The sequence below is a fragment of the Diadema antillarum genome, unplaced genomic scaffold (assembly GCF_040938485.1).
Source record: "Diadema antillarum isolate AM-2024a unplaced genomic scaffold, OU_Dant_1.0 seq00000133_RagTag, whole genome shotgun sequence".
In the NCBI taxonomy this organism is placed as follows: Eukaryota; Metazoa; Echinodermata; class Echinoidea; order Diadematoida; family Diadematidae; genus Diadema; species Diadema antillarum.
Genome location: NW_027271210.1, coordinates 998178 through 1011120, shown reverse-complemented (window position 1 = coordinate 1011120; position 12943 = coordinate 998178). Strand labels below are relative to the sequence as shown.

Sequence of the window (12943 nt, the reverse complement as noted above, 5' to 3'; positions counted from 1 at the left end):
TGACGATAATCTCAACGACAATCACGTTCATTACTACTTGAATAACTTTCATACTTTTTCCCAACTACAACTCCAGCTTCAACTTTATTCAAACCAAACATATGACTTGAGACTGCATGAATCACAAATTCGAATTTTACACTAGTTAAACATGCATGGTTTTAGGAGCACCTGAAGAAGCAATTGCTCATGAGTGGAGCCCTATCCAAAAGTAAGTTGGGACTCAGCTGTGTGGCACAATGGGCATCAGTCAATGATGTCAAGTGACAAGAAAAACTTTATGTTATAATATTAATGAATCGGAGCAGTCCCTGAGACCACCGAGTACAGACTACAATGTCACGTTAGGTTCACACAACAAGACAATTGATAGCCGTCCCCAAACTCGGGTGGTCATGTGTACCCTATGCGCGTTAAACTGTTAACGACTTCTGTGGAAAATGGATATGATGTAGGGGTTTATTTCGGAGGAAAGAAATCCAGAAAATCGTTGTTCTTTTTTAAAATAATTTTATTAGGGATGATTGCAAAGCATTCCCCAACTATCCCGAAATAGTGTCATGATTACTGGGTTAATTCCAAACTCCTGAAAAACTCAGAAATAGGGGAGGTGCGGCTTCTAGGTGTTTGCCTGACTGCCCCCGAATGTGTTAAACATTGTTCACTGTGTATGTTTTGCTGCAAAGCATACCGAGCCGGCCTTCTTTTCGCAAATAATAGGGGGAAATTTTGCTGGCTTCCCTTCTAAAATTCCATAATAGCCCACGCGTGATATACAGGGTAAAAACTTACAAACAATCCCGACCATTGCCGACTACCATACTATCCTTATGAAAAGGGGGCGTCTTTACCTGATGGAACAAGCATGTATGATGCATCATTATGTTACCTGCATTATGAATCCGCAGATCATAAAAAGAAGAAAATCCCCCCCCCCCAAAAAAAAAAAGCTGACTTTGGCAGTGCAACTTTTACAGCTTTCGTACTGATAATTCTTTTTCCTTGCAATGAAGAACGTCAAATCAAAACTTATCATGTCAAATTGATTTACTGAAACTGCACTGGTCTTATACTCTTGAGACACACTGTACAGTACCAGCATTTTTCATATTTCATTTTTATACATAAATTGTAGTAACCAAACAAACAAAAACAAACAAACAATCAAGATACAAAATATGATAAAAAGCGGGTCAAGACTAGAAAGTGTGTCAGCATACATTGTATTGTACATAAAAGACAATTCTCTATAACATGTGAAATAAATAATTATGAAGGAACCGCAAAAGCAAAGCTTGTATTAAAACGAAAATTCATATCTGCGAAGACCTAAAATTAATTTCCCGACATTACATGGCTTTTGTGAAGACGCATACATAATTTATTGTGTGTATGGGTAACCGACTGTGTGTGAGGGGGGTGGGGGTGTGGGGTTGGTTGACTGATAGTAACTACGCAAGGTTCTTGTGGCCGATCCTGCGCATAATAATAAACGTATTGAATGGAATCGTGACATTATCAAGTGACTGAGAATTACATCACAGTGCTTTTTCATCTGTTTTATTTCGCTTACATTAAAGGCACTGTTTACTATTGGGTTGAGAGTTCAAAATATCACATTTAATGCATAGAGCCCTATGTGTATAAGGCCAATGTAAGGAGATATCACTATTTTTTTTTTTTTTTACTGAACGACTGTAAACGGTTTAGTCACTGTAGACGGTTAAGTCTAAAAAACTTTCTTATTACGCCTATTGTTCAAATTTTGTGTATTTAACATTACTTAACATTGATTACACAGATTCAATTTTTTACACTGGTTGTTTCTATACCTTATTCTTGTTTTAGAACTATTTTTAAGCACACAGCTGGGATTTTGTTTCATCTGCAAATGGTAAACAATGCCTTTAAGTCATGTACCTAACAATGCGTATAAGAAGCGCCAACCTGGGTAATTTGAAAATATGTTCAATAGCAATAAGTAGTGATCAATATAGGAAGAGCTTTACATTGATATTTTCCCAATAAACAATGAATGACACTATAACATAAATCATTTTCTTGTTGCACGTACCATTTTAAACCAGGGTACAATGAGGTTTGGCTAATGGACTACGAATGAATATTAAATGAGAAGTGGTATACGATATAGCCTATAGTGACCTTAATTACTTTGCTTTTGCACTCCAATATAAACAGCTGATAATATACTGCGAAAAAACAGAAAAATATACAAACGAACGAAACGACACTCCACAATAATCAAGCTTTGCATTAGAGCGTTTATAACTGGCAATAGAATAGTTTAGACCAGGACATACACACACACACACACACACACACACACACACACACACACAAATAGTGAAATGTACAAACCGCTGTGTATTCCAATCTCTTTCAGGTCTTAAATCACATGTATGTCATTTGTTAAAAGTGATCTTTATTTTCCTCTTAGATCTATGAATATTGTCTATATCTCTCTGGGTGGTAAAGCTTATATAGTGCAAATCTGTCATTCGCCTGTAATGCTTGTGGAACGGAATGGTCTTTCATATATATATATATATATATATATATATATGTATTATATATATATATATATGTATTATATATATATGTATATATATATAATGATGATGATGAAGTCTTGTATAGCGCCGGTATCCGCCAAGTCAGGCGCTCATGGCGCTTGCTCCAAAATAAATACATAATTCAGCTTAAATCTCATGGGTGCACCGCTTGTGATATGACAGTTAAAATAAAAAGAAATAGTTCCAGGAATTAATTGTCTCCAAATGTGTAAACATACATTCTTACACATTGGCTAGTTTTTCAATTTGAAGAGATGGGTCTTGAGGGCTGTTTTAAAAGATTCTGTGGTAAGAGCTCTGCGGATAGACTGTGGAAGGCCATTCCATATCTTTGCAGCAGCCACGCGGAATGAACGAGCTCCCCAAGAGTTGTGTGCTCTGTGTTCCAGCAGCAGGTACTTGTCTGCAGAACGTAGATTTTCTCTTGCTGGGACATATGGCTCTAGTAGATCACATTATATATGATGGAGAACTGCCATTTAGTGCCTTGTACACAACCAAACTGAGATTATATATATATATATATATATATATATATATATATTGTGGCGAAATCCGGTCGCATATGGGCATATCCCTCAGTCCTGACACCGCATCGTAGAAAGGGGTAGATCCCTCTGGTGTAGCGAATAACTTGTGTTTGGTGATAGATGTGTGATGATAGATTGATTGGTATCGAAAATGGGGCCCTACGACGAACTTCGATCAGGATGGCCGAGCTAGGCGTAAGTTCGTTTGGCCGCAATATACGGCCCAAGATACCAGTTAATTCTTGCTACCAATTTATTTCTACCAGTTATCTACCAGTCCTTCATCAACAGTCCAACATACCAGCTTCGCACTCTATCTATTATGTTACATCTACCAATCTCTTTACCACCAGTCACCATCAAGGTCCACTCGACTCACCTGCACTCGCTCAGGAATCTTTGGTAGGAAAGATTACTCTTCCAGTCACTTCTTGGTATAACGTTCAACAGGTAGTCTTTAATTCGGGAATACTTCTGTACAAACACAGTCCAACTCGTTTCCGCAGTAATTGTACACAGTTCAGAATGCAGACCCGGTCCCGCAATTTCCAAGTCCCGTCCCGGCCTTACTCGTCTCAACTCGACAGCTAGCTATGTACGTTTCATTCACATATCTAGGCTTGGCTAGCGATCAGGAGTAGACTACCCTGATCATCGCCTTCACTAGACTGTTTGTACACAGCTATCTCGAGCTTTGACAGCTCGATCCAACTCAACACGTACTAGACGTGCCTACCTTATCCGTCCCAACTCGACATCGAAACAGAATCTGAATTACCCAATTGTATTTTTACTAAATAATTGTTAGCGTAGTTAATCAATATTTCCACCACTAGAACACCAATCTTGGCGAATGATTCTAACCAAAACCCCACAAATTTGGTCTCAAATTACTGGTATCCATTACCTCTCTCTGAATCTTCAATCATCTTACCCCCCTAATGCCCTTATCTTATGTAATAATCATAAATGTGGCCAAAACCGTGATTTTTGGACCTTGCCTATACCAACGTTACTACCAACAATGATCGATTACACCTTCATATAATCGATAGTGAAAAATCAATACACAGCTTATATACAGGCCATACAGCGGAATTGATCGATTTCGCTACACGACCCCCGACCCACCAAGCTCGGTCCCCGAGCTTATACCACTTCAATCTTAAACACTTTAAACGTCAACACTTTAAACACAAACCGACCTCCATCACATTCCGACTGGTATCAACTACCAAAATACTTATACTGGTGTCCACCACCAAATCCTTTTAAAACATCACCTTATGATTTCTAATAACACTCATCATTCCTTTAAAACCATTAACATTATGTACATTTTTAACGCCACCTCTCCAACCTTGTCTAATACCCCCTTTCTTCCAACATGGACACAACCAACTCAAAATTTGAGAAGAAGAAAGCTAAGACTCCAAGACCAGTCATTACCATATCTACCAATTGTAATGTGGATACCAATATGGTTCTACCAACTCTTCAAACCAATTCTACCAACACCTGGTATCGCTTCAATGACGTCCCTCCACTACTCCGTGGAATCACTACATCTCCGTACATAAGCTTCATTGAATCCAACTTAATACCATCGTTCTTCCAGAACAATTACATTAGTAATGTCCATCAGTCCTTGGGAATGTTCACTTTTAACAACTTAATGTCCAATTTAAAATTAGACAGATTAAATTTAGCGTCCGTATCTGCCCTTCTCTACCAATAATCGCTTCCACATCTTCCTTCCGGTATCCGCTACCACTTTCACTATCTTCGCGAACAGTCCTCAGAAACGTCCAATTATAACTTATTGTCCAAACTCAATTTGGGCAAATTATGTTTAACGTCCATATCTGCCCACGCACTTCTACCAAAATTTCGCTTCCACTACTTTTCCTCCACGGTTTCGGTCACTACCTCCAAAAACTCGCCACCAGTCGTCAGGAACCGCTCCGTCTTCCTGGTCCACGTTCGGCCAGGCCGCAACACCAGCGTCTCGGTAGCGCTGAAACTGGTCTTCCCTCTGCGTCGTAATTCTCCTAGCCTCCCTCGGATAATCCCCCCGTCAATGTCGGATGGTGACACCTGGACCCCGATTCCACATGTTACCGGGGATTTGACTTCAGGTACCACGTCCTCGATTACTAATCGCCGCCTTCCGCCAGTCAGGTCGAGGAGCCCGCTACCACAGCTGTCCTCATCCAGCACCGGGGTACTGCTTCTTTCAGATGTGACGCTCCTCACTGGGCTGACACTCCTCTCTGGGGTGCACCTCTCAGGCGTGCACCGGGAAGGGGTTGGAGTAGAGGGGCACAGGGGGGATCTACTCCTGGGTCTGGTTTCCGTTGACGGCGGCTTCTTACTCCTAATTGGCGCATAAACTGGGGTTTTCAAATGTACCCGCCCTGGAGCTACATCGGTGGCGTGAGTCCCGTAGTGGCGTTCTAATTCTCGCTTGTGCAGCGTCTGGAAAGCACAGCGATCACACCTAAATTTGGGGGTGTGCACGTCGAATTCGTGTCGTTGCATCGAGCTTTTACTGGAAAAGGACCGCCGGCACACCTTACAACGGTAGACTTCTCCCCTGTCTGAACAGGACTTGGGTTTTCCGGGGGTGGACATCGTTCTGGTATTACAGCTCCTCAGCCGTCCGGCAGCATTCCGTGGGGTTTTAAAATACAGCGCCGCTGTGCTGATGTTACTGGTAGATCCTGGCTCTGCTGACCCAGGCAGCTTTTTCTTTCTTGATAATGGACAGTACTTAATGGTGTGAGCCTCGTCCCCGGTGGCGCGACAAATCGGGCACCTGTATGCCCGAAGTACAGGACAGGTAGTTTTCCCGTCTATGGACTTCAGCGCGTGGCTTCCGTAGACCTGCAAACTTTCACCATTGTTTTTGCAGAAAACGCACCAAGACACTGATCTGCTGAGTGGTCCATCACTTCCATCTCGTCCTCTTAGAGTGGTGATGTCTGGTAGAATCCCCTCGTTGCTCAGCCAACGGCTACCAGTTGACAGACACGCAGCTGCATCGCCGTCCCTCCGTAAGGCCGGATACTGGTATCTCGTCCCTAGGTCCTGGGATCCACTCTTCTTCGTCACTGTCGCTTCCCCTTCGTCTAACCCCAGGTAGCTATTGAACGAGCCTCGCACCTGTTCAAAATCAAAGAACTGGTTGCCCGTCTCTTGGTCCACGGTCTCCCTCTTCTTCCTCCCCGTTGATACCAGCTTACTCAGCCCGAAATAATCGTTGAAGGGACTGTACAAATCCCCCTTTTTGGAAGATGCCATGTCGTTGCCTGCACTGCACCTGCACATTAATAATACCACAGTCTTTAATCCTTATTATTTAGCTCATCGAATACATTCGAGTATCACTCGATTATTTAGATTCGTTACTTAGTGCCTAATTATAATACTGCGGCCGACGCCTATCCCTCTTCGGATAACGCCTTCCTCCATTCCAGTCATCATCGTCGCATGCCGTTGGCACAGTCGGAGACTTCCGGTTCCTAACTGGCGGTTGAGAATCCACTTCTCTCTCTTCATAGCTAGAGGGGTGAGTAGCACCAGCTTCTTCCAGCCCTGACTCGTCCAGCTCCACGTCGGCAGCAGTGGCTTGCTGCTGGTCTCTAGCTTGTACCACCGCCGTGTTTGGTTCGAACTCCCAAACTGGTCTCGGTACCCCTGTGTACAGCTTCAACCGATCTACGTGGACAACCAATGGCTTGGAGCGAGGTGTCAACTGGAGTCGAACAGTCACATCCGATATTTTGGTGACTATCAGGTACGGTCCCAGCCATTTGGTCTGAAGTTTTGGACTCTGTCCTTTCACCCTCATCTTCCGCCGTAGCCACGCATACTGGCCCTGGTTGAAGGCAGATCCATGGGCCTTCTGGTCGTAGAATCGTTTCTGCTTTCTACAGGCCGACATCTGTTTCACCCTGGCTCGGTTGTGGGCCCTCTGCATTCGAGCCCGTAGCTCCTCCGCATAATCGGTCTGGAGGTCCTGCTGGCTGTCAACATCATCTGGTGTGACGATGTCACCGGGCAATACCACCTCTCGCCCCAACATTAGCATGTTGGGAGTTTCCCCAGTCGAGTCCTGAGCACAGCTGCGGTAGGCACAGGTGGCGAAAGGGAGAAGTTGATCCCAATCCTTTTCCTGCCTCTCCACGTCCAGTAGTGCAGCAACTGTGTCTATTAGGGTGCGGTTGTACCTTTCTACGAACCCGTCTGACTTTGGGTTGTAGGCTGTGGTCCTGGTCTTTTTCACCCCCATCAGCTTGCAGACTTCACTGAAGACTTCAGAGATGAAATTTCGGCCTTGATCCGAATGTACGAATCTTGGTACCCCAAATCGACAGATGTACTCCACCACCAGTCTCTCTGCCACGGTCTCCGCCCTTTCATCTGGTATTGGGTAGGCCTCCATCCATTTTGTGAAGTGGTCGCCAATCACCAGGATGTACTTGTTCCCATGCTTGGTCCGGGGGAAAGGGCCCATGATGTCCAATGCCACTCTCTCCAACGGGAACCCACTAATCCTTTGTTGTAGTGGTGCTCGAGCAGCTTTACCAGGACACTTCCTTCTGGCACACACGTCACACTGTCTGAGGGTCGAACGAACATCAGCTGCCATGCCGACCCAGTAGTACCGCAACTTCAATCGTCCCAGTGTCTTCTGGATACCAAATGTCCCCCAGTAAGAGCAGAATGGACCTCATGTATCGCATTCTTTATGAGCTCCCTTGGTAGGATGGTCTGTCTCCGGGTGTTGGTACCATCCGCTGACTCCCATCTGCGGACCAGCACGCCATCTACCACCTCCAATGCGTCCCAGTGCTCCAACAATCGAGTTGCTTTTTCCGGCCAAGATGACACCACTTCATTGGCTGGCTTCACCCCTCGAATCTTCGCAGCTCTCACCACTTGTATGTCCTCATCCTTCTCCTGAAGACTCCGAATACTCGGGGCTCCCAACGCCTCCTCTGTCAGTGCTCTGACTTGCCCGGGTGGGGTTTCTTGGTCCCGGCCACACTGCCTACATGGTCTCCGAGATAGACCATCAGCATTTCCATGGCTCCTCCCCTGCCGGTGCTGTATCTCGAAATCGTACTCCGATACCAGCTCCAACCATCGTGCCAGCTGCCCTCTGGGGTCCTTGAATCAAACCAACCACTGCAATGATCCATGGTCAGTGCGGATGATCACATGCCTTCCATAGAGATACTGTCGGAACTGGTTGAGGAAGGCTACCACTGCCAGTAATTCCTTCCTGGTGACACAGTAGTTGACTTCTTCCTTACGTAGCGTGCGGCTTCCGTACGCAATAACTCTCTCAGTTCCTCCCTGTACTTGCGACAGCACGGCTCCGATTCCATGCTGGCTGGCATCTGTGTCCAAAATGTAGTCCCCTTCTGGGCAGGGATACGCCAGAATTGGAGGTGACACCAGTCGTTGCTTCAATTTGTCGAAAGCCTCCTGGCATTCCTCTGTCCAGAGAAACCTCTGGTTCTTTCTGGTGAGTTGGTGGAGTGGTTTAGCGATCGAAGCAAATCCTTCCACAAACTTCCGGTAGTAGGAGACCAGTCCTATGAAGCTCCGCACCTCTTTGACGCTGTTTGGTTTCGGCCAATTTTGGATGGCCGCGACCTTCTCTGGCTCCGTGGTTACCCCAGTAGATGAGACGATGTGCCCCAGGTATTCCACAGTAGTGTGGAACAGTTGGCACTTAGCAGGTTTCAGTTTCAGACCAGCCCCACGCAATCGCTGGAACACAGTTTTCAGTCGACCAAGCTCCTCCTCCACCGTCTTACCAAAAACGATGACAACGTCCAAATACACCAGTAGCGTCTCCCACGTCAGGCCCGCCATCACTCGATCCATTAGCCTCTCGAACGTGGCCGGTGCATTGCATAGGCCAAAGGGCATGACCCGCCATGCATACAGACCACCATTGGCAATGAATGCTGACTTCTTCTTTGCTTGTTCGTCCAGCTCCACCTGCCAATACCCGCTTGCTAAGTCGAGTGTAGAGAACCACTGAGCCCCACTCAGTGCATCTAATGTTTCATCGATTCTTGGTAGAGGGTATGCGTCCTTCAGTGTGACAGCGTTCAGCTGCCTGTAGTCCACACAAAAGCGCTTACTACCATCCTTCTTCCGTACGAGAACCACATTGGATGCCCAAGGGCTACTGACCCGTTCGATCAAACCCTGGGAGAGGAACTCGTTTATCTGCTTATCAATTTCCTGTCGTTGCTCCATTGGGTGCCGCCTTTGTGTTTGTCTCACTGGCCTAGCGTCACCGGTAGAAATCGTGTGTTGCACCAAATCAGTTCTGCCCAGATCCGTTGGTCCTTTGGAGAAGACATCAGTAAATTCGCACAGCAATTCGGCCACCAATGAGTGGTATTGCTGCGGAACCTCTTGGATACTACGATGTAGCAGCTCCGTCAAATGTGATGGCACCCCATCACTAGCTTGTACCCCACCGTCTCGAATCGCCTCCACATCTTCAGTATCACGTACTCCAGTCAAGCAGGCAACTGTCGTCCCTTTCTTTACTACTCTCTCTTCCTTCGTTGGGTTGAAGACTCGTACTGGTAGTATCTCAGCGTCTGCTTCGATTACTGCTCGTGCTACCAGTAGTCCCTTATGTAGTAGCTCGGTGGAAGTTGTCGGTGCTTCTAGCAGACCAACCCCAGTCGCCTGTCGCCGTCTGTCTGCTACCTCTCCCTTTATTATGGCCTCATGACCCGCTGGAACAGCCGTGGTTTCACTGGCAACTATTCTATGACAGAATGGTTGGCCCTGGTAGTCTCGGCATGGAATGATGGCCCATGGCGTCCGGAGCTCCATCTTCTGACAGTCCAACACTGAATTCGTCTGCATCAGGAAGTCCAACCCCAAAATTCCTTCACTGTTGACATTAGCTACCACTACTTCCAGCACGAACAGTAGCTCTCCAAGCTGGATCTCGGCCATGGTTTTACCCCTGGTCCCCAGTGGAGTACCGTCCGCCTGATGTACTATGCTGTCCACACTCTGCAGCGACGGCTTCCGTGCCTCTGCAATCGTGTCATAAATGGTGGTAGACACGATTGACTGGGAGGAGCCTGTGTCGATCAAGAAGGTAATTGGCTGCCCGTTGATTTTGGAATTGATGAAGAGGCCCAGTCGTCTACCATCTGCGGTACCCAATGGTCGTGCCTGCTCCCTTCCAGCAGGTTGTGGTTGGAGAGCTGGACCAGTATTACCCTGCGCAGATACTGGTTCTCCCCCTTGGTTGCTGCTCACTGGTGGTGGTCTCTCCGTTTGCCCATACGGACAATATCTCCACCCATGGCCCACCTGGTTACAGTTGTAGCATCTTCTTGCATCCATGACGGGTGCATTGGAGACTGGCCGTCTTTGTGGAAAGGGGCAATCCTTCCTCCAGTGCCCCATTTGGCCACAATTGAAGCACCTCTCATTCTGGTAGATTCCTGTTGGAAGAGCAGGTATCTTTCCCGTGTTGGCTGCTTTCTGGTTGGCAGACTCAGACCGTGCAATTAGACTTTCTACGGCCTTTGTCATTTTGCTGACTACACCCTCAGCCTCCTTGGTGGTCCCCTCCTTCTGTTTCCCACCGGTGTTTGTTAACACCCTGCTGTAGCGTGGTCCCCTTCCGTCACACCTTTCCGCCTCCATCTTTAAGAATGCCTCCGTGCTTAGTGCAGCCTCTATCGCCTCATCTAGCGTGCGAGGCTGCGCACGGAACATCCCCTCTCTTATTTCCGGCCTCACGACAGCGTCCATGAAGTGTCCCCTAGCTAAGCGGTCCTGCCCCGCCTCATCAAACTCTTGGTAGGCTAGAGCCGTCAGCTCCCGAATGCTCTGACCCAGCTCTTGAAGTGACTCTTTGGGTCTTCGTCGCCTCGTTCGTAATTCCGCCAGAAACATCTCTGCTTTCCCTGCCGGACCAAATCGGTGTTTAAGTCGCCCCACCAGCTCTTGGTAGGTTAATTTCCTCCCCGTTTGCTGCACCAGTACCTTAACTGCAGGACCTCTCATGCTGGCCGCCAGGTACTGCAGAGCCTCCTCTTCTGACCACCTGTTTACCCCAGCACATGCCTCGAAGTGGGTTAGGTAATCTAGAATAGGCCCCTTGCCGTCGTACCGGTCTGGTGTCATCTTTATTATTACATCACGTCCCCTCTCGTGATGCTTGAATTGCCCTTCGTCCCACAATTCAGAGCGGCGCCATGGGGTGCTGATTCTTATCGGGACTTCTCTCTCTTGTACCGGGTTGGTTGTCGTTGTCTCTCTGGTTGAATTTGATGCAGTCTGCCATTGCCTCATCTCCGCCCTTTTGTCAGCTGGAGGTGGGTAGTAATCGTCTTCCAACGTTACATCTGCCCTGCTACTGTCGGCCCAGCTCCCTGCTGTAGCACCAGTCGTCCTCCCACTGCTGTTGGTGCTGGTTTTAGCACCCGGAACGTCATATTGTGGTTGTAAAATACCACCCCTGCCGCTGGTCCCGTCTGCTGGCTTCACTCTACCAGTACTTCCTGATACTGGTGGTGGTGGCCGCCTCATCCCCATCTCAGCTCGAAGTTCGTCCATCATCCGCTCCACTTCTACCATCTCCGATTGCAGCTTCCTCCATAGCTGCGCCGGTGACAGCTGCTTTGCCATGGCTGATTCCTAACTCCCACTGGTAGCGCTGGTTCTTTTAAATCCCACTCCTGACACCACGTGTGGCGAAATCCGGTCGCATATGGGCATATCCCTCAGTCCTGACACCGCATCGTAGAAAGGGGTAGATCCCTCTGGTGTAGCGAATAACTTGTGTTTGGTGATAGATGTGTGATGATAGATTGATTGGTATCGAAAATGGGGCCCTACGACGAACTTCGATCAGGATGGCCGAGCTAGGCGTAAGTTCGTTTGGCCGCAATATACGGCCCAAGATACCAGTTAATTCTTGCTACCAATTTATTTCTACCAGTTATCTACCAGTCCTTCATCAACAGTCCAACATACCAGCTTCGCACTTTATCTATTATGTTACATCTACCAATCTCTTTACCACCAGTCACCATCAAGGTCCACTCGACTCACCTGCACTCGCTCAGGAATCTTTGGTAGGAAAGATTACTCTTCCAGTCACTTCTTGGTATAACGTTCAACAGGTAGTCTTTAATTCGGGAATACTTCTGTACAAACACAGTCCAACTCGTTTCCGCAGTAATTGTACACAGTTCAGAATGCAGACCCGGTCCCGCAATTTCCAAGTCCCGTCCCGGCCTTACTCGTCTCAACTCGACAGCTAGCTATGTACGTTTCATTCACATATCTAGACTTGGCTAGCAATCAGGAGTAGACTACCCTGATCATCGCCTTCACTAGACTGTTTGTACACAGCTATCTCGAGCTTTGACAGCTCGATCCAACTCAACACGTACTAGACGTGCCTACCTTATCCGTCCCAACTCGACATCGAAACAGAATCTGAATTACCCAATTGTATTTTTACTAAATAATTGTTAGCGTAGTTAATCAATATTTCCACCACTAGAACACCAATCTTGGCGAATGATTCTAACCAAAACCCCACAAATTTGGTCTCAAATTACTGGTATCCATTACCTCTCTCTGAATCTTCAATCATCTTACCCCCCTAATGCCCTTATCTTATGTAATAATCATAAATGTGGCCAAAACCGTGATTTTTGGACCTTGCCTATACCAACGTTACTACCAACAATGATCGATTACACCTTCATATAATCGATAGTGAAAAATCAATACACAGCTTAT

At 46.8% G+C, this 12943-nt stretch overlaps 1 protein-coding gene across 1 annotated transcript; it reads right to left on the bottom strand.

Annotated features, from left to right (window-relative positions):
• Positions 1-7801: 7801 nt before the first annotated feature.
• On the bottom strand, positions 7802-11818 carry LOC139727491 (uncharacterized). Its single transcript, XM_071638466.1, has 2 exons — positions 8355-11818; positions 7802-8291 (listed from the first exon to the last, which is right to left on the bottom strand). Exons 1-2 carry the CDS (start codon positions 11816-11818, stop codon positions 7802-7804), a joined length of 3954 nt encoding a protein of 1317 aa, XP_071494567.1.
• Positions 11819-12943: the final 1125 nt, after the last annotated feature.

What these genes read in the sequence shown, in the direction of transcription:
- LOC139727491 (XM_071638466.1), bottom strand. Translation starts at nt 11,818, where the DNA reads ATGGCAAAGCAGCTGTCACCGGCGCAGCTATGGAGGAAGCTGCAATCG. An exon ending in CGACAGTATCTCTATGGAAG is followed by an intron (nt 8,292 to 8,354) that starts GCATGTGATCAT and finishes CAAGGACCCCAG; the next exon opens with AGGGCAGCTGGCACGATGGT.